At 52.9% G+C, this 26,996-nt stretch overlaps 1 protein-coding gene across 1 annotated transcript in view; it reads left to right on the top strand.

Moving 5' to 3' along the window:
• The window catches only part of LOC138510328 (uncharacterized), a 746,277-nt gene that overhangs the window by 626,837 nt on the left and 92,444 nt on the right, over positions 1-26,996 (top strand). Inside the window, exon 13 of the mRNA XM_069625883.1 lies at positions 12,111-12,227. Coding sequence (XP_069481984.1) covers positions 12,111-12,227 — 117 coding nt within the window. The remainder of the gene's footprint in view (positions 1-12,110; positions 12,228-26,996) is intronic.

A 26,996-nucleotide genomic window follows, 5' to 3' on the forward strand; every position in this document is an offset into this window, starting at 1 on the left:
GAACAGGAAAAAGACACGGGGCATGAGCAGGGGGTGGGGAGAACAGGAGACAAACACGGGGCATCAGCGGGGGGTGGGGGGCAACAAGAGAGAGACACGGGGCATGAGCGTGTGGGGGGAACAGGAGACAGACACGGGGCATGAGCGGGGGTGGGGGGAGGGAGAGAGACACACGGGGGTGGGCGGGAGGGAGAGAGACACACAGGGCATGAGCAGGGGGTGGGCGGGAGGGAGAGAGACACGGGGCATGAGCGGGGGTGGGAGGGAGAGACACACGGGGCATGAGCGGGAGGGTGAAAGACACAAGGGGCAAGAGCGGGGGTGGGCGGGAGGGTGAAAGACACAAGTGGCAAGAGCGGGGGTGGGCGGGAGGGTGAAAGACACAGGGGGCAAGAGCGGGGGTGGGCGGGAGGGTGAAAGACACAATGGACAAGAGCGGGGGTGGGCGGGAGGGTGAAAGACACGGGGCAAGAGCGGGGGTGGGCGGGAGGGAGAAAGACACGGGGCAGGAGCGGGGATGGGCGGGAGGGGGAAAAAGACACGGGGCAAGAGCGGGGGTGGGCGGGAGGGGGAAAAAGACACGGGGCAAGAGCGAGGGTGGGCGGGAGGGGGAAAGAGACACGGGGCAAGAGCGGGGGTGGGCGGGAGGGGAAAAGAGACACGGGGCAAGAGCGGGGGTGGGGGGTAGGGGGAAAGAGACATGGGGCAAGAGCGAGGGTGGGGGGTAGGGGAAAGAGACACGGGGCATGAGCGGGGGTGGGCGGGAGGGGGAAAGACACACGGGGCAAGACCGGGGGTGGGCGGGAGGGGGGAAGACACGGGGCTAGAGCGGGGGTGGGCGGGAGGGGGCAAGAGACACGGGGCAAGAGCGGGGGTGGGCGGGAGGGGGAAAGAGACACAGGCCAAGAGCGGGGATGGGCGGGAGGGGGCAAGAGTTGGGGTGGGCGGGAGGGGGCAAGAGACACGGGGGTGGGCGGGAGGGGGAAAGAGAAACGGGGCAAGAGCGGGGGTGGGCGGGAGGGGGCAAGAGCGGGGGTGGGCGGGAGGGGGAAAGAGACACGGGCCAAGAGCGGGGTGGGCGGAGGGGGAAAGAGACACGGGCCAAGAGCGGGGGTGGGCGGTAGGGGGAAAGAGACACGGGCCAAGAGCGGGGGTGGGCGGGAGGGGGAAAGAGACACGGGCCAAGAGCGGGGGTGGGCGGGAGGGGGAAAGACACACGGGGCAAGAGCGGGGGTGGGCGGGAGGGGGAAAGACACACGGGGCAAGAGCGGGGGTGGGCGGGAGGGAGACAGACACACGGGGCAAGAGCGGGGGTGGGCGGGAGGGAGACAGACACACAGGGCAAGAGCGGGGGTGGGCGGGAGGGAGACAGACACACGGGGCAAGAGCGGGGGTGGGGGGGTACAGGAGACAGACACGGGGCATGAGCAGGGGGTGGGGGGAACAGGAGACAGACACGGGGCATGAGCGGGGGTGGGGGAACAACAGAGACAGACACGGGGCATGAGCAGGGTGTGGGGGGCAACAGGAGACAGACACAGGGCATGAGCGGGGGTGGGGGGCAACAGGAGACAGACACAGGGCATGAGCGGGGGGTGGGGGGCAACAGGAGATAGACACGGGGCATGAGCGGGGGTGGGGGCAACAGGAGACAGACACGGGGCATGAGCGGGGGGTGGGGGGGAACAGGAGACAGACACAGAGCATGAGCGGGGGGTGGGGAGAACAGGAGACAGACACGGGGCATGAGCGGGGGGTGGGGGGTAACAAGAGACAGACACAGGGCATGAGCGGGGGTGGGAGGAACAGGAGACAGACACGGGGCATGAGCGGGGGGTGGGGAGAACAGGAGACAGACACGGGGCATGAGCGAGGGGGTGGGGGCAACAGGAGACAGACACGGGGCATGAGCGGGGGTGTGGGGGGCAACAGGAGAGAGACACGGGCATGAGCGCGGAGTGGGGGGTTACAGGAGACAGACACGGGGCATGGGTGGGAGCAAGAGGAGACAGACATGGGGCATGAGCGGGGGGTGTGGGGGAACAGGAGACAGACACGGGGCATGAGCGGGGGGTGGGGGGTACAGAAGACAGACACGGGCATGAGCGGGGTAGTGGGGGGCAACAGGAGAAAGACATGGGGCATGAGCGGGGGGTGGGAGGGGGTACAGGAGACAGACACGGGGCATGAGCAGGGGGTGGTGGGCAACAGAAGAGAGACACAGGGCATGAGCGGGGGGGTGGGGGGGTACAGGAGACAGACACGGGGCATGAGCGGGGGGTGGGGGGCAACAGGAGAGAGACACGGGACATGAGCGTGTGGGGGGGAACAGGAGACAGACACGGGGCATGAGCAGGGGGGGCAACAGGAGACAGACATCGGGCATGAGCGGGGGGTGGGGGGGTACAGGAGACAGACACGGGGCATGAGCGGGGGGTGGGGGGTACAGGAGACAGACACGGGGCATGAGCAGGGGGGCAACAGGAGACAGACATGGGGCATGAGCGGGGGGCTGGGGGGGTACAGGAGACAGACACGTGCATGAGCGGGGGGGTACAGGAGACAGACATGGGGCATGAGCAGGGGGTGGGGGGCAACAGAAGAGAGACACGGGGCATGAGCAGGGGGTGGGGGGGAACAAAAGAGACAGACACGGGGCATGAGCGGGGGGTGGGGGGCAACAGGAGAGAGACACAGGGCAGGAGCAGGGGGTGGGGGGGCAACAGGAGGCAGACACGGGGCATGAGCGGGGGGTGAGGGCAACAGGAGACAGACACGAGGCATGAGCAGGGGGTGGGGGGGAACAGGAGACAGACACGGAGCATGAGCGGGGGGTGGGGAGAACAGGAGACAGACACGGGGCATGAGAGGGGAGTGGGGGGCAACAGGAGACAGACACGGGGCATGAGCGGGTGGGGGGAACCGGAGACAGACACGGGGCATGAGCGGGGGGGGCAACAGGAGACAGACACAGGGCATGAGCGGGCGGTGGGGGGTACAGGAGACAGACATGGGGCATGAGCGGGGGGTGGGGGGCAACAGGAGAGAGACACGGGGCATGAGCAGGGGGTGGGGGGCAACAGGAGAGACACGGGGCATGAGCGGGGGGGTGAGGGGCAACAGGAGACAGGCACGGGGCATGAGCGGGGGGGTGAGGGGCAACAGGAGACAGACACGGGGCATGAGCGAGGGGTGGGGGGAACAGGAGACAGACACGGGGCATGAGCGGGGGGTGGGGGGAACAACACACGGGCATGAGCGGGGCGGTGGGGGGCAACAGGAGACAGACAAGGGGCATGAGCGGGGGGTGGGGGGCAACAGGAGAGACACGGGGCATGAGCGGGGGGTGAGGGGCAACAGGAGACAGACACGGGGCATAAGCAGGGGGTGGGGGCAACAGGAGACAGACACGGGGCATGAGCGAGGGGTGGGGGGAACAGGAGACAGACACGGGGCATGAGCGGGGGGTGGGGGGAACAACACACGGGCATGAGCGGGGCGGTGGGGGGCAACAGGAGACAGACACGGGGCATCAGCAGGGGGGTGGGGGGCAACAAGAGAGAGACACGGGGCATGAGCGTGTGGGGGGAACAGGAGACAGACACGGGGCATGAGCGGGGGGTGAGGGCAACAGGAGACAGACACGGGGCATGAGCAGGGGGTGGGGGGAACAGGAGACAGACACGGAGCATGAGCGGGGGGTGGGGAGAACATGAGACAGACACGGGGCATGAGAGGGGGTGGGGGGCAACAGGAGACAGACACGGGGCATGAGCGGGTGGGGGGAACCGGAGACAGACACGGGGCATGAGCAGGGGGGGCAACAGGAGACAGACACAGGGCATGGGCGGGCGGTGGGGGGTACAGGAGACAGACATGGGGCATGAGCAGGGGGTGGGGGGCAACAGGAGAGAGACACGGGGCATGAGCAGGGGGTGGGGGGCAACAGGAGAGACACGGGGCATGAGCGGGGGGGTGAGGGGCAACAGGAGACAGACACGGGGCATGAGCGGGGGGTGGGGGGCAACAGGAGACAGACACGGGGCATGAGCGAGGGGTGGGGGGAACAGGAGACAGACACGGGGCATGAGCGGGGGGTGAGGGGAACAACACACGGGCATGAGCGGGGCGGTGGGGGGCAACAGGAGACAGAGAAGGGGCATGAGCGGGGGGTGGGGGGCAACAGGAGAGACACGGGGCATGAGCGGGGGGTGAGGGGCAACAGGAGACAGACACGGGGCATAAGCGGGGGGTGGGGGGCAACAGGAGACAGACACGGGGCATGAGCGAGGGGTGGGGGGAACAGGAGACAGACACGGGGCATGAGCGGGGGGTGGGGGGACCAACACACGGGCATGAGCGGGGCGGTGGGGGGCAACAGGAGAGAGACACAGGGCATGAGCGTGTGGAGGAACAGGAGACAGACACAGGGCATGAGCGGGGGTGGGGGGAGGGAGAGAGACACACGGGGGTTGGCGGGAGGGAGAGAGACACACGGGGCATGAGCGGGGGGTGGGCGGGAGGGAGAGAGACACAGGGCATGAGCGGGGGGTGGGAGGGAGAGACACACGGGGCATGAGCGGAGGGTGAAAGACACAAGGGGCAAGAGCGGGGGTGGGCGGGAGGGTGAAAGACGCAAGGGGCAAGAGCGGGGGTGGGCGGGAGGGTGAAAGACACAAGGGGCAAGAGCGGGGGTGGGCGGGAGGGTGAAAGACAAGGGGCAAGAGCGGGGGTGGGCGGGAGGGGGAAAAAGACACGGGGCAAGAGCGGGGGTGGGCGGGAGGGGGAAAGAGACACGGGGCAAGAGCGGGGGTGGGCAGGAGGGGGAAAGAGACACAGGGCCAGAGCGGGGGTGGGCAGGAGGGGGAAAGAGACACGGGGCAAGAGCGGGGGTGGGGGTTGGGGGAAAGAGACACGGGGCAAGAGCGGGGGTGGGGGGTAGGGGGAAAGAGACACGGGGCATGAGCGGGGGGTGGGCGGGAGGGGGAAAGACACACGGGGCAAGAGCGGGGGTGGACGGGAGGGGGAAAGAAACACGGTGCAAGAGCGGGGGTGGGCGGGAGGGGGACAGACACACGGGGGTGGGCAGGAGGGGGAAAGACACACGGGGCAAGAGCGGGGGTGGGCGGGAGGGGGAAAGACACACGGGGCAAGAGCGGGGGTGGGCGGGAGGGGGAAAGACACACAGGGCAAGAGCGGGAGGGGGACAGACACACGGGGCAAGAGCGGGGGTGGGGGGGAGGGGGACAGACACACGGGGCATGAGTGGGGGTGTGCGGGAGGGGGACAGACACACGGGGCATGAGCGGGGTAGTGGGGGGCAACAGGAGAGAGACATGGGGCATGAGCGGGGGGTGGGAGGGGGTACAGGAGACAGACACGGGGCATGAGCAGGGGGTGGGGGGCAACAGAAGAGAGACACAGGGCATGAGCGGGGGGGTGGGGGGGTACAGGAGACAGACACGGGGCATGAGCGGGGGGTGGGGGGCAACAGGAGAGAGACACGGGACATGAGCGTGTGGGGGGAACAGGAGAAAGACACGGGGCATGAGCAGGGGGGCAACAGGAGACAGACATCGGGCATGAGCGGGGGGGTGGGGGGGTACAGGAGACAGACACGGGGCATGAGCGGGGTGTGGGGGGGTACAGGAGACAGACACGGGGCATGAGCAGGGGGGCAACAGGAGACAGACATGGGGCATGAGCGGGTGGTGGGGGGGTACAGGAGACAGACACGAGCATGAGCGGGGGGGTACAGGAGACAGACACAGGGCATGAGCAGGGGGTGGGGGGCAACAGGAGAGAGACACGGGGCATGAGCAGGGGGTGGGGGGGAACAAAAGAGACAGACACGGGGCATGAGCGGGGGGTGGGGGGCAACAGGAGAGAGACACAGGGCAGGAGCAGGGGGTGGGGGGGCAACAGGAGACAGACACGGGGCATGAGCGGGGGGTGAGGGCAACAGGAGACAGACACGGGGCATGAGCAGGGGGTGGGGGGGAACAGGAGACAGACACGGAGCATGAGCGGGGGTTGGGGAGAACAGGAGACAGACACGGGGCATGAGAGGGGGGTGGGGGGCAACAGGAGACAGACACGGGGCATGAGCGGGTGGGGGGAACCGGAGACAGACACGGGGCATGAGCGGGGGTGCAACAGGAGACAGACACAGGGCATGAGCGGGCGGTGGGGGGTACAGGAGACAGACATGGGGCATGAGCCGGGCGTGGGGGGCAACAGGAGAGAGACACGGGGCATGAGCAGGGGGTGGGGGGCAACAGGAGAGACACGGGGCATGAGCGGGGGGGTGAGGGGCAACAGGAGACAGACACGGGGCATGAGCGGGGGGTGGGGGGCACCAGGAGACAGACACGGGGCATGAGCGAGGGGTGGGGGGAACAGGAGACAGACACGGGGCATGAGCGGGGGGTGGGGGGAACAACACACGGGCATGAGCGGGGCGGTGGGGGGCAACAGGAGACAGACAAGGGGCATGAGCGGGGGGTGGGGGGCAACAGGAGAGTCACGGGGCATGAGCAGGGGGTGAGGGGCAACAGGAGACAGACACGGGGCATAAGCGGGGGGTAGGGGGCAACAGGAGACAGACACGGGGCATGAGCGAGGGGTGGGGGGAACAGGAGACAGACACGGGGCATGAGCGGGGGGTGGGGGGAACAACACACGGGCATGAGCGGGGCAGTGGGGGCCAACAGGAGACAGACACGGGGCATGAGCGCGGGGTGGGATCAGGAGACAAACACGGGGCATCAGCAGGGGGGTGGGGGGCAACAAGAGAGAGACACGGGGCATGAGCGTGTGGGGGAACAGGAGACAGACACGGGGCATGAGCGGGGGTAGGGGGAGGGAGAGAGACACATGGGGGTGGGCGGGAGGGAGAGAGACACACGGGGCATGAGCGGGGGGTGGGCGGGAGGGAGAGAGACACAGGGCATGAGCGGGGGGTGGGAGGGAGAGACACACGGGGCATGAGCGGGAGGGTGAAAGACACAAGGGGCAAGAGCGGGGGTGGGCGGGAGGATGAAAGACGCAAGGGGCAAGAGCGGGGGTGGGCGGGAGGGTGAAAGACACAAGGGGCAAGAGCGGGGGTGGGCGGGAGGGTGAAAGACTCAAGGGGCAAGAGCGGGGGTGGGCAGGAGGGTGAAAGACACAAGGGGCAAGAGCGGGGGTGGGCGGGAGGGTGAAAGACACAGGGCAAGAGCGGGGATGGGCGGGAGGGGGAAAAAGACACGTGGCAAGAGCGGGGGTGGGCGGGAGGGGGAAAGAGACACGGGGCAAGAGTGGGGGTGGGCGGGAGGGGGAAAGAGACACGGGGCAAGAGCGGGGGTGGGCGGGAGGGGGAAAGAGACACGGGGCAAGAGCGGGGGTGGGGTTGGGGGAAAGAGACACGGGGCAAGAGCGGGGGTGGGGGGTAGGGGGAAAGAGACACGGGGCATGAGCGGGGGGTGGGCGGGAGGGGGAAAGACACACGGGGTAAGAGCGGGGGTGGGCGGGAGGGGGAAAGACACACGGTGCAAGAGCGGGGGTGGGCGGGAGGGGGACAGACACACGGGGGTGGGCGGGAGGGGGAAAGACACACCGGGCAAGAGCGGGGGTGGGCGGGAGGGGGAAAGACACACGAGGCAAGAGCGGGGGTGGGCGGGAGGGGGAAAGACACACGGGGCAAGAGCGGGGGTGTGCGGGAGGGGGACAGACACACGGGGCAAGAGCGGGGGTGGGGGGGAGGGGGACAGACACACGGGGCATGAGTGGGGGTGTGCGGGAGGGGGAAAGACACACGGGGCAAGAGCGGGGGTGGGTGGCAGGGGGAAAGACACACAGGGCAAGAGCGGGGGTGGGCGGGAGGGGGAAAGACACACGGGGCAAGAGCGGGGGTGGGGGGGAGGGGGACAGACACACGGGGCAAGAGCGGGGGTGGGGGGTAGGGAGACAGACACACGAGGCATGAGCGGGGGGTGGGGGAAGGGGAGAGACACGCGGGGCATGAGCGGGGGGTGGGCGGGAGGGGGAGAGACACACGGGGCATGGGTGGGGGGTGAGCGGGGGGTGGGAGGGAGAGAGACACACGGGGCATGAGCGGGGGGTGGGCGGGAGGGGGAGAGACACACGGACATGAGCGGGGGCGGGCGGCAGGTGGTGAGAGACACACGGACATGAGCGGGGGTGGGCGGCGGGTGGGGAGAGACATACGGACATGAGCGGGCAGCGGGTGGGGAGAGACACACGGACATGAGCGGGGGTGGGCGGCAGGTGGTGAGAGACATACGGACATGAGCGGGGGTGGGCGGCGGGTGGGGGGAGACATACGGACATGAGCGGGCGGCGGGTGGGGATAGACACACGGACATGAGCGAGGGGTGGGCGGCGGGTGGGGAGAGACATACGGACATGAGCGGGCGGCGGGTGGGGAGAGACACACGGGGCAAGAGCGGGGGGGTGGGCGGTTGGGAGAGATGAGCGGGCCACGAGCGGGGCATGAGCGGGGGGTGGGCGTAAGGGAGAAAGACACACGGACATGAGCGAGGGGTGGGAGGAACAGGAGACAGACACGGGCATGAGCGGGGGTGGGGGACTTACTGTGCAGGCGGGATACAAAGCCTCTCATGCGAGGAACAAAGATGGCGGGCGTCTCTGAAGCCAGGCGCACTGCACGCTTCCACGCATCCAATGAGAGAGCACGTCAGATGTCCGCGGACATCACACAAGCTGCTGGCCCAATCACCGTCCTGTCCGCGGAGCGAACAGGGAAGTGTGTCCGCGAAGCGAACACAGATATCACTAATTGTTTTCACTTACATTTTTGTCATTTTTTTAAAAACTACTGGACGGATTTACACCAAAGAAAGCAAAGCACGCTTTCGGGACCAAGCCGCCGCTCCTGCCGCTAATTTGGTGTAAATCCGTCCAGCGGTTTGGGCTGTAGGCGTGAGCAAAGTTTTTTCCCATTATGTCTATGGGAAAAAAAAAAGTTTTGGGACCCCCCCTATAACTTTGCCCCCCCTGGACAAATCCTCACCAAACTTTGCAAAAAAATTCAGAGTGACCCAACTACTTTTTTTTGCAAAGTTTGGTGAGGATCCTTCCAGGGAGAGCGAAGTTATAAGCCACCCAAAAAGTGCTCTTCCTATGGAAACAGCAACTTAACCATAACTACATGGCCACTAACGTGGCCATGTAATATATATATGCATAAAAGAAGAGATGGATACATCAATTTAAAAAATAACTATCTCATAAAGGGTGAAACGGGCAGACACTCTCTCGCAGCTATACGTCCTGAAAAAATCATACCACAATCAAAAATTCAATGTTAAAACCTATACAAGCCACAAAGCGAGTCATCACTCAATACACTTAAACAAAATAAAAAATGTATCAACATTCACAAAGTACAAAATACACAATGATAATAATGTAAACTTGAACACTCCTAAAGTGTTTTGGTATTAAAGTCCCAACATGTTTCTTTTCGTGGCTACCACGCTGGTCGAACATTCATCAGGGGATGTTCAATAGATGTCAATTTCTTCAACAATTTGTGCTCAAAAGGGTATGTATTACACATACAACCAGAATTTAAAACCTGTAATTGATACTGTTTCCACGGAAAACACCCAAAGTGTATTCTTTGCTCAGTTCCAATTCATTGGGGACTGTTGTATTCTATAAGTTGCTCAAACGTAGCAAATCCGTTCTTAGTGCTCTGTAGTGGTATGTTTGGCCGGAACAGCGTTGGTTGCCGGTTTTGCTGCCGCAGAGATTTATCACGCTGGCATCTGTTGAAGCAAATAAATCAAGTGAAGTGTGTTTGGCAGTACAGACACGTGCATTTACCTTCTGCCATTACTGAGTGATCCTGATGGAGGGTGTGAGTGTAATTTAGAGAACCATGCACAATAAAGCAGTCTTTGTTGAAGGAAGCATACGAGTTACATGACGACCACAGTCATATGATGGCAGTCACACAGAGACCGTTACCAGACGACCACTCACCATCACCTCCATGAATGTCTGAGGGAAAGGGGCTGTAGCCTGTGTGCTGGAGGCCAAAAGGGACCCTGTGCCACAACTATTTACCTAGTATGGGTGATTACTGCCGAGCAGTGACGTAGTTTTCTTATTATAGGCCAATTGTAACATCACAATGACTGGACATCACAGAGTACTTTGGAATATAACGCACACCAATATTCGGCATTTTGTGTGCTGTTAAGGAAACATTGCGCTCCCAGCTATGACTACTGTCCTGTCATATTGGTTTGCGAGTTTCTGGAGTGTTTAGGCGGGTGCTGCTGAAAGAGCCTCTTCACCAAGGAAGCGCATTGCGCGCGTCCACGCGCATGCCAAACATGATGTTCTGCTCTGCTGCTCTCTGTATTCAACGTGAAGCGCCACTCAGAGCGTCCGCCGCCCCTGCCTGAGAGGCTTCCATTGTTGGAAATAATGTGGAAATGGATGTTGCGCAAATCCCGGGCTGATATTCCGTCCATTGGTTGGGAGCCATTCCCCCAGAGACACTCCGTATTCATTGGTAAACAACAGTGTTACCCCAATTCCTCACCATGGCATCAGATTTAACCCATTGCATGCTGATACGACGTGTATAAAAACGCACCACATAAAGAAGTGGTCTTGCTTATCCACAATGCATTTTATGTACATTCTCAGTTGGAGGCGTGAGGGGGGGTCTGGCAGGAAGTTCTGCCCCCCCCCCCTGCTTACATTCAGGGCACTCCCTCTAAGCAAAATATGTGTAGGCCCAGCTCTCTGGTCTGTGGGCACTCTTAAAGTTGTAATCCTGAACTGCACACCTGTGCACTTATGGCCACAGAACTAAGTGCAGAAGTATGGCGATATTTGCCGTGCACTGAGAAATATCCAGCTTGCCCAGTACTCGAATTTAAAGAGGGACAGACTAATAACCGCTCAATTTGTACAGATCAACTATTTTCCACCTTGATAGATTAGCCGCTGTTTGCGTGTCTTTTATAGTGTGCTGAATTGCGACTGATATGCACCTCGGTTGGGCTTCTAGATCGATGAGGCGAGCAATTGAAGATGCTTCATTACGTTTGCGGCTAATGATATGAACATTGGATTCCCACCGCATTAAGTGAGAGCTATCTATAGTCATCTCTCGTATTTCTAAATTTCAGTCCCCAGGCAGAACTCTAATTGAGCCCCTTGTGAAAAACAATATTTTTTCTTCTTTTCTTTGTTCACTTGGGGGGTATTGCTTACAGAAAAGGATCATCCTTAGGAATGTAACCTCTTGGATTAATTCAGAGAGGTAAATAATGATGTATTCTCTATCTTAAATAATAATTACATTGCCACAATGGGGAGATTAACAGGTTTCCCTGTTTTGTTTCATTAGTCTTTCTCCTGAAGAAGACAGCTAATCCATATTGTGCAATGACCATTGTCAAAACTAGCTCTTTGGAGTTTCTAAAATGGCCATCGCCAGCAGACTCATTGGAAGACACCAGGCTGAATGTCTCAGCTAGGAGACTTCTGACTTGTTATACCATGTTTTATGAATAACTGTGTCTTTGCATTTCTAAAGACGTTGCAATTTATGTGTTGGTCGATGACCAATACATCTTTTTATGCAACAGCACTTTTTGATCATTGGCACTTATCTAGTGAATTTACTGACACTTTATACTAAATGCACTTTATATTTCGCCTAGCACCTTAACATGCTGTTTACTGTATTTCTGTTAAAACGCATTACGTGTATATTACATCGAATATACACACAGCTCTTCTCCATTGTGGACTCTATAGTTCTGTTTTGAACATTGTCTGAATAAATGTTTTGTATTATAAATGTAATGTATCCTGTGGATTCAGTTTTCTAGTTCTTATGTTTACATTTTGCCCCAGGTTTCTGTGGGTCAAGAGGACACCTACCTTTAGCGTATTCACCGTAAGTAGTTTGTTATAGACACTTTATGCCAGCATGAGAGCGATGCTATTTCTACCCCAAATACAAATGCATTCGAATTGAAGTGCGCCTTTGTGTTTCTTATAAGATTTTACTGAAACATGCAAAGATTTACAATCCGAATATCATCTAATCTCGACAGATATCTTGATGTGAGTGGATGCAAAAAGGTGACAGACACTGGGATCCAGGCGCTAGCAAGAAGCTGCCACCAGCTTGGCTATCTCGACCTCAGCTCCACAGGAACTGGCAAAAGGGGGTACGGACCTCACGGTTTGCTCTTGTGTCTGTATAACCACGTCTCTTCTTGTTATAAACATTCGTTTTGCTATTTGGAGGTTGGCGTAAGTGGACAGTCTGATTAATTTTGCTGTTTGTATTTTTGGATTTTCAAGCCCTTGTCCAATACCAGGACGGCATGCCTCGCAATATCAAATAGAATCTAGGTGGTGGCAGCAGTCCAGTGTAAAAGTATCTGAAAAACAGATAAGGAGTGATTTAAGAAATGATGTTGAAGTTATGTGTACTGAAATACTGCTGAGCAACGCGCAGTGCTGTGCGATGGGACATGCAATACAATATGGAGCTCTTTTTAAATGAGCACGTAACGCAACTGAATAGCATAAAAGACTTGCGCAAGGCTTTTACGCCTTTCATTCACGTCACAGCTCATTTACATGCATTCATTTGTCAGAGAGGAGGGGTGGATGATAATTTGCGTTTCCTCCCTCTTTTCCCCTCCGCCACACAAATACACCAGCATTTGTGCCAGCATGCATTTTTATGCTGTGAATTGCTCTAGAGGCCACCTACTAGGTGAAGTCCATAGGAATCCACTGTAAACTCCACCTGCCATGCTTACTGCTTGCATGCTAGCTTTTTACCCTCCCCTTTTGCACGCCACCCTGCAAATGAGGACCATTTGGTGGCGGGGACCTCTGCAAGCAAAACTGCAAACCGTAACAGGTACCCCCTGCCGAAATACCGGTGACTCAAATATGATCTCCTATGTGTGTGAAGAACACCTTTCTGAAAGAACAGACATTCTCGACAGAAACACATATTTAGGCCATGACCTGAATAATGAGCTGGTTCTGTCTGTTGTTGCGAGATGCTGGTCTTAGTGCAGTGCGTATATTGATAGTTCAGCCGCCATTTTAAGCCTTTGGATTACCATTGGTTTCCATTGGTTACCAATTTGTGGGCCAGGCTCTTTTTGGGTCATGACAATGACATCAGATCAGAAGCCTGAGCTAGTCTCTCCTCAGAATGTTTGACACCCACTTCACAGCTGCAACAACATGTTTGAGAAGAATGATGAGTAAACTGCAGAAAAAATATACACGGTTGAAAGTTGGCATTTTTCAGAAACCCTCTGAGTTCCATTATGAAAACAAACCAGCATTTTCTGCATTAAATGACATGAGCATTAGTTAATAAATCACCACAGCCTGCGTAAACATTTTTATATTATACACGCATTTTCACTGCATTTACTGTTTCTTAATTGCTCAAATTACATTTTTTGAATTTTCCCAGTCCCCATAAAGAAACCTCTAGAATGTCCATGAAAACCCGCATATTTGGCTGAAAAGCATCGCAGCTCTCATGGTACCCGAACATTTCAAAGTGCCAATATTTTAAGACCTGAGATACCGTAGGTTAACACATGTTTCACCAGTATGCCCATATTTTGCTGGCCATCCCTTCTTTCCTTTAGGAAGGAATTAAAACCCTACCTGATTTGGAACAGAAAATGTCCCTGGTGCATTTTAGGTTCAATTTATGGAAATATTATCACAGAACTATTTTCTGATTGGCTGCCTTCTGATTTTGATTTTTTATCTATATAGTGCGTTTGCCAAAGCTCTGTACACAGAACATTTGCATGCAATTATTATCTACCAAACACAGGTGGTACTCATGTATCGACCTCGGAAGGATGTTGGCTTTGCTAGGATTTGAACCTGTGACGTGCAGATCACACATGGATTGTAGCAACAAGCTCTCAACCTGCTGAGCTATGTTGCCGGCCTATGTATTATTATGTTAAAATGGCCATATAGCCTTCCGTGCTTAGAAACCTATGGGTATTAAGCGTGTTATAAATAACCTATCTTAAGACAGTCATTAAACATTCGTATAGCTTTCTAAGTAACATTTTATATTATGTTGAATGTGTAATGAAATCCCTTTGGGGTGTTAATATCCTTGTTTGGTGCTTCATGAAGCTTTGTTGTTAGCTTCACGCACACAACACCGCAAAAATAAAAATGCATTAAATGTATTGAGATCATACAAAATTGCTGGATATTCTGCATTCTATAGATTTTTCCTCAGAATGCATAACCCTTTGTTCCAAAAAGATCCAAAACCTTCTTTGTTATATAAAGACTATGGCCCTGATTGACCCATTGAAAAAAGCCCTATATATCACTTTTACATCTGAATATGGAAATATACACAATTTGCTATAATTATTTATTTAGTTACTGCAATGTTGTACTGCACCACCTGACATCATTCTCTTTAGAGCACGAAGTGTGCATAGAGGTCCGGCACGAATCATGGCGAAAGGCAGGAGGAAGTGGTACTAGAGAGGATTTGGGATGGCTTGGGAGAAGAGGGAGGGTGGTTGGAGTCCAAAGGGGGGCAGAGTGAAAGGGTGAAGGAAGGGGATAAAGAACGATCTTTCAGGGATAAACAGGTTTACCCGTATAGGTATGTAACACCGAATCCCTTGTGCAAGCTTTGCTCAGGTCTCTGTCCCATTCGTAGTCCAATGAGGTCTGGAGTAGGTGGCAAAACGCTTGATGGAAAAGTATTGTCTTCGAAACTTCACATGGTTCTTCTGCAATCTCATATTCAAAGGAAATTGTTTGAGAGTTTAGGACTGATCAATGCAATGTGTTTTCCTCTATTCCTTTCTGTCCTGCATTTGGCCTGGGTCTTCAATCTTGAGGGATTTCCTCCTAAATTCTTTCTGTCATCCTCACCCAAAGGAGTCATGACGTCTGAATTCTCAGCATGTATGTATTTATTTATTTTGACGTTTTTATAAAGTGTGAGGTTACAGTGGAACCCCCTCAAACCACAGGAATGAGTACAGGACAGCATTGCATCACATTGCGGATGCTCATGCAAGGAACAGTGAGTTGTTTACCTGTCTATATACGGCAACAGGCTGCCAGGCGTCCTCCTATAGTCAAGGTGAAACCTTAGATCCATTGACTTTGCAATAATTCTGTCCCTAAAAACATTTAACTCGTTAGACCATGGGTGCACAACATACGGACCGCGGGCCAGTTGCGGCCCACCATGCTGTTTTGTCCGGCCCGCAAGGCACAAAGAATTTCCTAATGGAGTGCGGCCCGCAAGCAGCATCGGTCGCCCTCCGTTAGGAAAGTCTCTGTTGTCTTCTGGGCCGGACAAAACACTGGCCCTCATTGGCTCAGCACACACGCACCACGTCGCTCCTATCAGCCACCTAGTGCGTGTGTGCTGCACCAATGGAGTGCCAGCACTACGGCTATCGAGGCCAGTAAGGCTTGATGCCGGAAGGCATTTCAGCCTTGCTGGCCACGCCAGCCGTAGTACGATTCCACTTACCTCGCCAGCGTTCCAGCTTACCTGCCTTCCAGCACGTCTCCGGTAAGTGGTCTGTTTGTTTGTGTGTCGGGTCTGTTCTGCTGTATGTTTGTGTTGTGTATGTTGAGATGGGGCGTGGGGGGGTGTCGGATGTGTATGAATGTTTGTTTTTGAGTGTTTGTGTTGTGTATGTTGAGATGAGGGAGTGGGGGGTGTCGGATGTGTATGAATGGTTGTTTTTGAGTGTTTGTGTTGTGTATGTTGTGATGAGGGAGTGGGGGGTGTCGGATGTGTATGAATGGTTGTTTTTGAGTGTTTGTGTTGTGTATGTTGAGATGAGGGAGTGGGGGGTGTCGGATGTGTATGAATGTTTGTTTTTGAGTGTTTGTGTTGTGTATGTTGAGATGGGGTGTGGGGGGTGTCGGATGTGTATGAATGTTTGTTTTTGAGTGTTTGTGTTGTGTATGTTGAGATGGGGCGTGGGGGGGTGTCGGATGTGTATGAATGTTTGTTTTTGAGTGTTTGTGTTGTGTATGTTGAGATGAGGGAGTGGGGGGTGTCGGATGTGTATGAATGGTTGTTTTTGAGTGTTTGTGTTGTGTATGTTGAGATGAGGGAGTGGGGGGTGTCGGATGTGTATGAATGTTTGTTTTTGAGTGTTTGTGTTGTGTATGTTGAGATGGGGGAGTGGGGGGGTGTCGGATGTGTATGAATGTTTGATTTTGAGTGTTTGTGTTGTGTATGTTGAGATGGGGGGTTGGGGGGCGTGTCGGATGTGTATGAATGTTTGTTTTTGAGTGTTTGTGTTGTGTATGTTGAGATGGGGGCGTGGGGGGTGTCGGATGTGTATGAATGTTTGATTTTGAGTGTTTGTGTTGTGTATGTTGAGATGGGGGCGTGGGGGGTGTCGGATGTGTATGAATGTTTGATTTTGAGTGTTTGTGTTGTGTATGTTGAGATGGGGGGTTAGGGGGTGTGTCAGATGTGTATGAATGTTTGATTTTGAGTGTTTGTGTTGTGTATGTTGAGATGGGGGGCGGGGGGGTGTCGGATGTGCATGAATGTTTGTTTTTGAATGTTCGTGTTGTGTATGTTGAGATGCATGTATGGGTGCATGCTTCAGAGTTTGTGTGCTGAGTTTGGGGTGGGGGGTTTGGGTCTGTATGGGTGCATGTTTGAGAGTGTGCTGATTTGGGGGGTGGGGGGTTCGGGTCTGTATGGGTGCATGTTTGAGAGTGTGCTGATTTGGGGGGTGGGGGTTCGGGTCTGTATGGGTGCATGGTGTATGCTTGAGAGTGTGTGCTGAGTTGGGGTGGTGGGGGCTTTGGGTCTGTATGGGTTCATGGTGTATGCTTGAGAGTGTGTGCTGAGTTGGGGGGTGGGGGTTCGGGTCTGTATGGGAGCATGTTTGAGAGTGTGTGTGCTGAGTTGGGGGTGGGGGGTGTAGGGGAGGACTGGTCCAGGAGACCCCCCTCGCCTGCGCTTTCTCCCCAGGTGAGGGCTATGGCTCTTTGGGCGTCCCCTCATGCCACCCGGGCCCAGGTGGTGGAGGGTTCACCCACTGGAGACATTGCCCGCACGTATTAATTGCCCACATGTATTAAAATTTAGCTATGCCCAGAAACCATTTTGTCTGGTAAAGATGGTGTGAGCTCAGCGCACTGTAGCGCGGCCCCCACCCTTGGAGGGTTTCAGTCATCCTTGTTGCCGCAGCACCCTGGCAGATCCGCTGCGAGCACGTTCCCACGAACAAGACGGACATGAGCTAGCGTAATACACTAACATTGTAACAGTTCACCTCCCGCAGTGTATCATCGCTCCCAGCATGACCCGGCCAGCAGGGCTGGGCAATGAAAAGAACAGTAAAATAGTTATCAGGTGGCAGACAGTCTTTATATATTAATGTTGAGACCACTCGCAAAGTATGCTTTCTTCCACAAAATCCCTTATATTACAAAAACCTGTAAAATGTATAAACATAAGAAAGCATGCTTCCATGATATAAGCAATGGCGAGCCCACACCATTGCAGTTGGGTGCTAATAATAAAGGAACGCACCAGGAATCTATTTGTTACGTGTATCACTGGGAAACTTACACCCCATGGGCTTGCGCCATAACTGAACTAATGCTGCTAGAGGACACAAGAAGACGAATGTAACCATTGAAAGGAAGCGCCCCCAATTTCAGCACGATCCTCCCCGCAATGAGAGACAATAATGGACTCTCCCGTAGTGGGAATAAGACCAAGACAGAGTGCGGGTGAGCGTAAGTGGGAGTTTATCCAAAGAATAGAGCATGCAAAGAACTCTGCAACCTCCGAGAGCGCTCTGTCTGACAATAGCAAAGACAGGCGTATTTCTAATACAAAAAACGTCATCAGAACCTACACACTATAGGGGGCACAAGTTAATTGGGATTGGGTGGCGTCGACTAACTATAGGTGTTGCTGCAGCGTGGTTGGTCTTGGCGTGAGGACGTCACTGGTCAGCCTCGTGGGTTGGGTTGGGCCTGGCAGGCCAGCTTGAGGTCATCCGAGCGGTGTTGGTATGCTGGGGCAGCCTGTGACAAAGATGAATACCTTTCCTGACTCGTTTGCCCTAGGCCATGCACACTGCAGTTATTCAAGAACCGACATCTAAGTTCATCAATAAATCGCTCAGCAGTTTGTCTTATAAAATAAACGCAACACATGAGGAATGCACCTCGTGAGAGGTCCGGTGGTTGTCGGTTGGGGTGAGATTTACCTGTGTCCTATTGACCGGTATTTTAGGTCGAGGGGCTGGGCTCTGGGGCCTGAGCCGAATGATACATGTCTGTCTGCCACGTTAGAAGTTATTATATAAATGGGTCTCTGTGTCTTGTCCCAGTGATGGGGGTCGTCTTTGCACGGGGTCATGATTCTTGGGGTGGTCTGGGGGGGGGGTTGTGGGATTTACGAGAGGGTGCTGGTAGATCAGTAGATTCAAACGTGGGTTTATTACCGTGCTGTAAATAACACAGGTGGCGGGCTGTGGCCTTGGGTGCGGTACCGGGGCCTCTGACTCTCTGAAGCGGCTCCAGCTTGGTTGGGGGAGGTGAGGGAGCGCGGCACATGCCTTAGCTTCTTTATCTGGCAGGCTTGGTAGGGTGGGAGGGAGAATGGCCTTGCATATATTCACAAAGGTTTTTTCCTCGTGCGTTGCTAACTTTTGAATGCAGAACTTTTATAATGTTCCGCCTTACTTTGATGTTATTTAAACACACATATATATTTCAATTTCGTTACACATTTCTTTAATACAGTCGGTCCGAGTACCTTTTCATTACCTAACATTATATTTACTACATGGTGTGATTATTTTATGTACATTAGACGTTACACGAGGTAGTTCTAGGTTATGGCCTACAGAGATTGATGCTCGCTGCTTTAGGTGATTTAAGAAAACATATATGAGTTCAGGTTTCTACATAAAATTGTAAGAACACTTATACAGATAAAGGCTATACATTTGGTCGACATCTTTCTCTGTGGTTATAGCAGCACTAGTCCAGACCTGGGGTGGTATCATGTAACGTTATATCTCTATGGTTTATTCACAGTTTACAGGATCTGTTTAAACAGAGGTAGTTCGTTAATACCAATACTTGAATTATTTTCTACTTTCTTCAGATAGTGATGCTTCAGCTTTTTTCCCGTCACCCCGGCCTCGCGGACCAGGTCGTGCGGGGTGCAACATTACATTGTGAACGATAAAATGTTACAGTGTTAGCATCTCGGGTTAGCTCATACCCGACTTTCTCATGGGAACGCGCTCGCAGCGGATCTACCAGGGCTACTGCGGCGGCAGAGATGCATGAAAGGCCCTCCAAAGGTGGGGGCCTCGTTACAGTGTGCTGAACTCACGCCATGTTTGCTAGACAAGATGGCTTCTAGGCCTAACTGAATTTTGGTATATGCAGGGAACGGATACGTGTGGGCAATGTCGTCGGTGGGTGAACCCTCCTCCACCTGGGCCCGGGTGGCATGAGGGGACGGCCACCGAGTCATGGTCCTCACCTGGGGAGAAGGCTGCAGGTGAGGAGGGCCTCGCGGCCAGTCCTCCCCTACATTTCCCCCCTTTCGTTACTAAAGTAACGAATTCTTTAGCTCTTCTAATCTTCTACATTCTTGCTCCTCTATCACTGCGTCATCCCATGCAGGTGTTCCTTTTCTAGGCATCCAGGCTCTGCATACCCCCCTCAAGCTCTCACCTCTTCTAGCATACTCATCTGGTGTACATGTTAAATATATACAGTCACCAGTTTCTTCCAAGTCTACCCAGACCTCCTCATACCATTCCAGTTCCACGTCTCGTGGTTCTTTGATAGTGGTGTGCCATAGTTTATCTACTATGTACTTATCACGGTACATAGGCACTAACTGGTACCTGGGAGTGTTATCTATTCCTGTCTGTACATGTACTTCTTGTGTCGCCTTAATTGTACCACCAGAGTTGCCCATTGTCACCATCATCATTGCACCGTTAGGGACTGCGTTAGCACAACATCGGAGGCCCACCTGGCACAGGCAGAACACCACGAGGAGGACCACCACAACTGGTATCAAGAACTTCATTGCCATTCCAAGCCATGAGGGAACCCAGGAGAAGATATTGTCGAACCATGAGCTATCTTTAGCCCCACCTTCCATCTTCATCTTCTCTCCCAGGTTATGTACTGCTTCAATGACGTGGGACAGGGACCCATTTTCTGCGTCTTCAGAAGGTACGAACGTGCAGCACGCACTTCCTATTTTTCAGCAAACACCTCCATCGATCGCTGTTAACAGGTCCAGAACATACCTGTTCTGCATGGTCATTAGTCGCAGAGCTCGTAGTTCCACCTTTATTATGTTGAACCCTTCTTCAGTGTCATTGGCCAGCTGAATCAGTTCCCACCGTGTGATCTGGAGCCATTTTGCATTTGCTCTTGCTTGGACACTTGAAACTAGTGAGGCAAAAAATGTTTCCACGGAGCTGAACAGGCGATACCTGTCTGGGATCTGTGCCAATAAATCGGATGATGCTTGTGATATGTAGTTTGATGCTCGCTTGTTCCGTGATAGCTCCTCTTCTTTCCCTCCGGAGGACAGGACATAGAGGTGCGCTTTTGCAGTGGGAGAAGTCACATCCTGGTTCACGTTTCCTTGCGTCCTTTTATTTTCGTCGACGTGACTTTCTGGAATCACCATTAGGGCCGAATGCAAAGTGGCCATTGAGCAGCTGCCACTCCATGCCTGGGGAAGGTGCAAGTAAGCCTGATTCCCGCATACCCAGTATGTGTCCATTAGTGCTGCTGTTCCTTTTTTCATGTCTGGGATGGTGAGAGTTTTGTTACAGTTTTTATTCGTTCCCATTGCCACTTTTCCTTCTCCCTTGAAACATAGTTCGTTTTGTATTTCACTTTGTAGCTTGAAGGGTTTCTCCATCGCTGTTACCCATGTTAGTTTAGAGATGTGTTCTTTCCATATTGGTAAGCACGTTTTTTCCATCCACCGCAGCTTGTCTGGTTGGACACCTTTCAGTGCTTCCGCTTTGCACAGTACTTCTTCATCTTTCCATTTGTTTTCGGAAAACAGCGTCCCTTGTATTGCAAAGAAAGGTTCTTTAAGACAGACCACTCCACTTTTGAATAGCACGTTTTGTTGTCCTGTATCATTTTGAAAGAGACATCGTGTGCTTGGAAGGTGTTCTTTATTCTACACAGCGTGAGATGAAGGAGACATTGGGCATCCACAATGGGCAATTCTCTTGGCAACAACACTTTGGGTGTTCCTGATGCATGGGGGATGAGCGAACAGACATAACAGCTTTCATTGGTTGTCTGTTTAGCTGTTGTACTCATATCTGCATACCATTTATTTGCTTGGTGGGGGTGTCGTGGGTCTTCCATCTTGTCTAATCCTAACCCATAATACTCATCATACCCCCTCCTACTTGTCTCTCTTCTTCGCCTACTTTTCTCCCCCCTCCTATACCTTTTAGTTTCGATAGGTGAAATAATAGGCCCCCCTTTCTCATTCCCACCCCCCTTTTCCAATTCCTCATATCGGAACTTGTGTTCTGTCATCGTAATTACTTTTCCATTTTCCTCAATAAACAACAGATCGCTGTTTTGTATCGGGGCGGGAAGGGTAGTGGGGCTGTTATATATTTCAGGTAGGAACATTGTGTCATTTTCCATATCTTTATTTCTTGATTGTGACAGGGCAGCAGTGGGTGGTGCAGTATAGTAACCCCATACAAAGTGTGATCCATCCCAGACCAAAAAATCACCTTCTCTAGTATTCATACTTGTAATTGAATTCGTGCCAGGGGCAAGGGTGGTGTTACTCCCCCCTCCCCACTCGTTCATCTCGGTAGAGATGAACGCTATGAACCAATATGTCACCAGGCAAAATATTGAGATGAAGAACACAATAACACACATTGATAAACCACATTCGTATGAATATGTCAATCTATCTACTAACATTTCTCTAAATCTAACAAATCTATTAGTTGCAGGCTGCCCATTCGATGCCATAGTAAATCCTGTTTGAAACATAAAAGTGCATTAAGTACAAGCATGTAAACATTTCTAACGTTGTGACATTGTTTCGACAAAGTATGGGAGTGGGTGGGGGAGGGGGTGTGTCCACAGACAAGGTAACTTTACAATCATTACTATCCGTACATTATTTCATATATATAAAAAGGAAAGTCGAGAGAAAAAAAACTTCTCCAAAACCAAAAAAAAACCCACAAAAAACCTTCAAAAGTTGTAAAAAAAATTATATATATATATATATACATATTTATTTCAATACACTTGTCGTGCGCCAGTCGCGTTCAATGTTCATCACTTAATGCACACAAAATTCCCATCATTCATTCTGCACAACTTCATTGTCCGCATTTGCCTGTGCCTCGTCCTGCACCTCACCTTCCACGGCGCTATAGGCTCTGCGTACGTCTGTCAAATGCACCCAGTATCGTAGGCCCTTCACCTTTACTGCTGTGGGTGTGCAAAACACTACCTCATAAGGGCCATGGAAACGTGGCGCATTCCACCTTCGCACAAAACTTCTGACATATATAAGGTCACCAGGCATTAGTTGTAATGGTTTTTCAGGCAGTGTCTCTGTTTCTGTTGTGTTCCCCTCCTCTCTTGTAGAGGGGGGGGCTAGTTGCTTTGCAATTACGCGCGCTGCCCGTGTCAGTTTTTTCAAGTACTCTGTGAACTCCTCTCCCAATATCGCTGCACTTCTGTGTGCATCAGAACGTTCACGGAGAGGCGAATGCGCTGTGTGCATTCTCCTTCCCGTGACGATCTCATGCGGGGACAAATGGTGGTCTTTACTTGGCTGATTTCGTAACTCAAACAGGGCCAAAGGCAGGCAGTACATCCAGGTCTTTTTAAGGGAAAAACACAGTTTTGACAATCTGCTTTTTAACAGACCGTTCATCTTTTCCACTACGCCATTACTTTGAGGATGATAAATTGAACATAATTTGTGCTTTATTCCCAATAGCGTAGTCACTTCCTTAAATAGTTCATTAACAAAATGCGTGCCGTTGTCTGAGCGAATAACTTCGCAAATCCCCCAGCGCGGGAATACTTCCTGCACTAGGAACTTCGCGGCGCCCTTCGCATCAGGGCGCGCACAGGGGCCTGCCTCCACCCACCTCGAAAATGGACATACAACCACAATCATGTAGCGAGCCCCGTTACATCTTTCTCCCATGTCTACATAATCAATGTGGAGCTCTCTGAATGGGCCATTTGGTTTTGGTATCGTTCCTCTTAGTGTGCGCAATGTCATACCTGAGTTGTAAATCTGACATGTCGTGCATTCTAAAGCTAGCCTTGTGATGTGTTCATGGAGGCAAGGTGCAAACCAATCTTCTTGTATGTCCGCCATTATGTGTTGCTTTGCGTTATGTGCGGGAAAGTGTAGTTGTTGAAATGCTATTTCTAACAATGTAACTGGCATTACCGCTTTTCCTGAACTTTTTTGTCGCCACAATAAATCAGTCGGCGATTTGCTGCATCCCCTCTTAGTCCACAGCAATTTTTCTTCTGCACTAGCTCCCTCTTGCAGCTCTATTATTTCCTGTGTGGGCATCATGTTGTATCCTGTGGGGACCTCTTGGCTTGCTGTGTGGTGCAACATGTACTCTCCTACTTCACCTTTCTGTAAATACGAAGCTTCTTTGGCAGCGGCGTCTGCTGCCGCGTTCCCCAAAGATATGAAATCTGTATTTGTGGTGTGGGCTTGGCATTTTACGATGGCCACTGCCGTGGGGTCTTGCAGGGCCTCAATCAGTTCTTTCAATAATTCTGCATGCTGAACCGGTGTTCCATCTGCTCGTCGAAACCCTCTCCGCCCCCACCGTGCCAACCCGCCGTGTACTGTTGTTGTCATGTATGCTGAGTCTGTATATATTGTCACTGCGCACCCCTTGGCGGCATGCAATGCTTCTATTAGCGCTATTAGTTCTGCTGCTTGGGCTGAATAGTGTGATGGGAGGCGGTGTTGCACTAGTGTCTCGTATTCATCTTCCTCTAATCGTACAACTGCCATACCCACATGTTTCTCTCCTGTCTCCATGTCTATGGATGCTGACCCGTCCACGAAATACACCTCTCCCTCGTTCAGGGCATTCTCAAAAATCACTTGATCCTGACCTTCGTCACCTGTGTACGTAGCGCAGTTGTGGTTCTGCATGTCCTCTACGGTGCACGCCTCTGTGATGAATGTGGCCGGGTTCACTGTTTTACATCTTACTATATGGATGTTTGCGCTGGACAGTATTATTTCATATGCTGTGGCTCGTTGTGTCGTCAATGTGCTCTTTGATCGCTCTAATATTGCAAAGAGTGAGTGTTCCACAAACAGTGTCACAGGACAGCCCATCACTATCGTGGCACTTTTCTCAATCGCGAACGCGGCTGCAGCTAGGGATTGCTCGCACGCGAAATGACCTTGCATTACTGCGTCTAGGGTGCCACTATAGTAAGCCAGTGGTTTGTGCCCTAACGATGTCTTTTGTGTCAGTACTGCTGTCATCAGTGTTCCTTTGCAGTGTGAAAATAAGAAGAATTCGCGCCCATAATCTGGATTTGCCAGTACTGGAGCGCTTGATATCAGCTCTTTTAGTGAGTTAAATGCTGTGTTCATCTCTTCTGTCCATTCTATGTGTTTGTTTTCCTGCTGTGCCTCTTTTAGTGCCTGTAACAAGGGCCTTGTGTACGCTGCATAATCCAATATCCATGCTCGGCAATAGTTGCACATACCCAGAAATTTCTGCATCTCTTTTACTGTTTTGGGCTCCCCAACTGTTCTAATCGCCTGGGCCCTGTCTGGTATGATCCGCTTGCCATCCTTTGATATCAGCTGCCCCAAGTATAGGACCTCTGTCAGACAGTATTGTAACTTCCCCTTGTCCACCTTGTACCCTTTATTGGCCAATAATGTCAGGAGTGTTATTGAGTCCTTTCTACACTCTTCCTCAGTTTGTGCACAAACCAATAAATCATCAACGTACTGAATCACTGTGCTTTCTACAGACAAATTCCCCAGATCTTCATGTAGTACCCTGTTGAATATGCTTGGGCTCTCGCAATATCCTTGTGGTAGTCTGCAGTGTTCGAACCTCCTCCCCCCTAGTGTAAACGCTGTTAAGTACCTGCTCTCTTCTGCTAAGGGAATCGAGAAAAATGCATTTTTTAAGTCAATAACTGTGAAGTGGGATGCCGTTTTCGGAATGTTGCACAGTATTGTCGCCGGGTTCGGGACTAAAGGGAACTCCTTCTGAATCACATCATTGAGTGGGCGTAAATCTTGTATCATCCTCCATGAACCTCCCTTCGCCTTTTTAATCGGGTAAATGCATGTGTTGCATGGGGAGTTTGAGGGCACTATTATTCCTTGTGCTAGCAGTGCATCTAGTGTCTCTCTGATCCCTTCTTCTGCTTCGCGTGACAATGGATATTGTTTTACCCGGGGTAGAATTGCTCCCTGTTTCAGTTTTATTACCACAGGCTGAACCCCATGTAATAACCCCACATCATGGGGGCCATTTGTCCATATGTTAGTGGGTACTAACCTCATGTCGTCATCAAAGAATGCATGTGGTGCTCCTACTACTGCCATTAATTCAACTTGAGTTTTTCTGGCTGTAACTACAATGTCGCACGGCATTGCTAGTTCCATCACTATTTCGCCATCTGTCTCAGTGTCAGAAAATAGCTCCTCGTCCGAGAGCTCCCTCAGTGGGATATTTGCATTTGTACACAGTACTGTCCGCCACTCACATCCTTCCATGTCAACGCCAATCACACATATTCTGTTTGCTGACACGTGTACTGCGTGCAAATCCAACGATAGCACTGACCCGGGAGCAGTGTCGGGGCTTGCTATGGGGCGGAAAAGGAATTCGGCTGGAATCCTCCAATCCATCCTTTTTAGTTCTGGTACTATGAGAGCCAATGTTCTCATGCCCTCAACAAACATCTCCTTGTTTCTTGGTAACCCTCTGATCTCTTGCATGATTGTGTGGCCGTGTATTACTGCTAATATGCGGAGGGGGCATATGCCTGGTGTCGAACATACGATACCGCTCCCTGTGAATGATATTGTCATGTTTAGTTTGCTTAAGAGATCTCTCCCCAGCAAATTAATGGGAGAGTGTTCATAGTACAGTAAGGGTGCTTTCACTGTTTTGCCCCCCACTGTCACATCCAATGCCTCTGTGTAAGGAACTTCAATTACAGCCCCAGAGAACCCCTGCGTCTCTAACGTTCTATTAGATAACGGGAACCGGCCCTCTCTAATGCATGATTTCTCCGCTCCCGAATCCACCATGAATATGAACTGCTTGTCTCCTATCTGCGCTCCTATCAATGGTTCCTCTGATGCATTGTGGGTCGTAGATAGTACTGGACACGCAAGTGCTCTCTGTGGGCTGTCCTATGCGGGGTGTCTCATTGCCCCCCCTTGATCAAAAATGTTCCCCGAAACTACTGACACCCCGCTGTAAGGTGCGGGGGCAGGCGCTCCATTAGCTACTGTGGCGAAAGTGTTACCTGGCGTGTATTGCATATTGTCATTATTCTGTGGGTGGTTTTGTGTTCTGTACTGATGTCCGTGTAGTTGTGCGTTACTTCTTTGTCCTACATTTTCTGGTTGCTGGTATTGTCCCATGGGGAGGCCGTAGGGGCTTCCTGGGTGGGGGTGACCGTACTGCTCTGTCTCCTGGAACCCGTTGTTTTGTCTGCTCCTGCACTCTCTTGAGTAGTGCCCCCATCTCCCACAATTCCAGCAGCTCCCCTGTGGACCTCTGGGACCCTGCCACCCATTTCCTCCCATTCCTCCATACCCTTGTCCTCCTCTTCGGCCCCTGTACCCACCTCTTCCCCCTCTTGGGGCCCACTCT

The sequence above is a fragment of the Ambystoma mexicanum genome, chromosome 6p (assembly GCF_040938575.1).
Source record: "Ambystoma mexicanum isolate Mex_15411 chromosome 6p, UKY_AmexF1_1, whole genome shotgun sequence".
NCBI lineage: Eukaryota > Metazoa > Chordata > Amphibia > Caudata > Ambystomatidae > Ambystoma > Ambystoma mexicanum.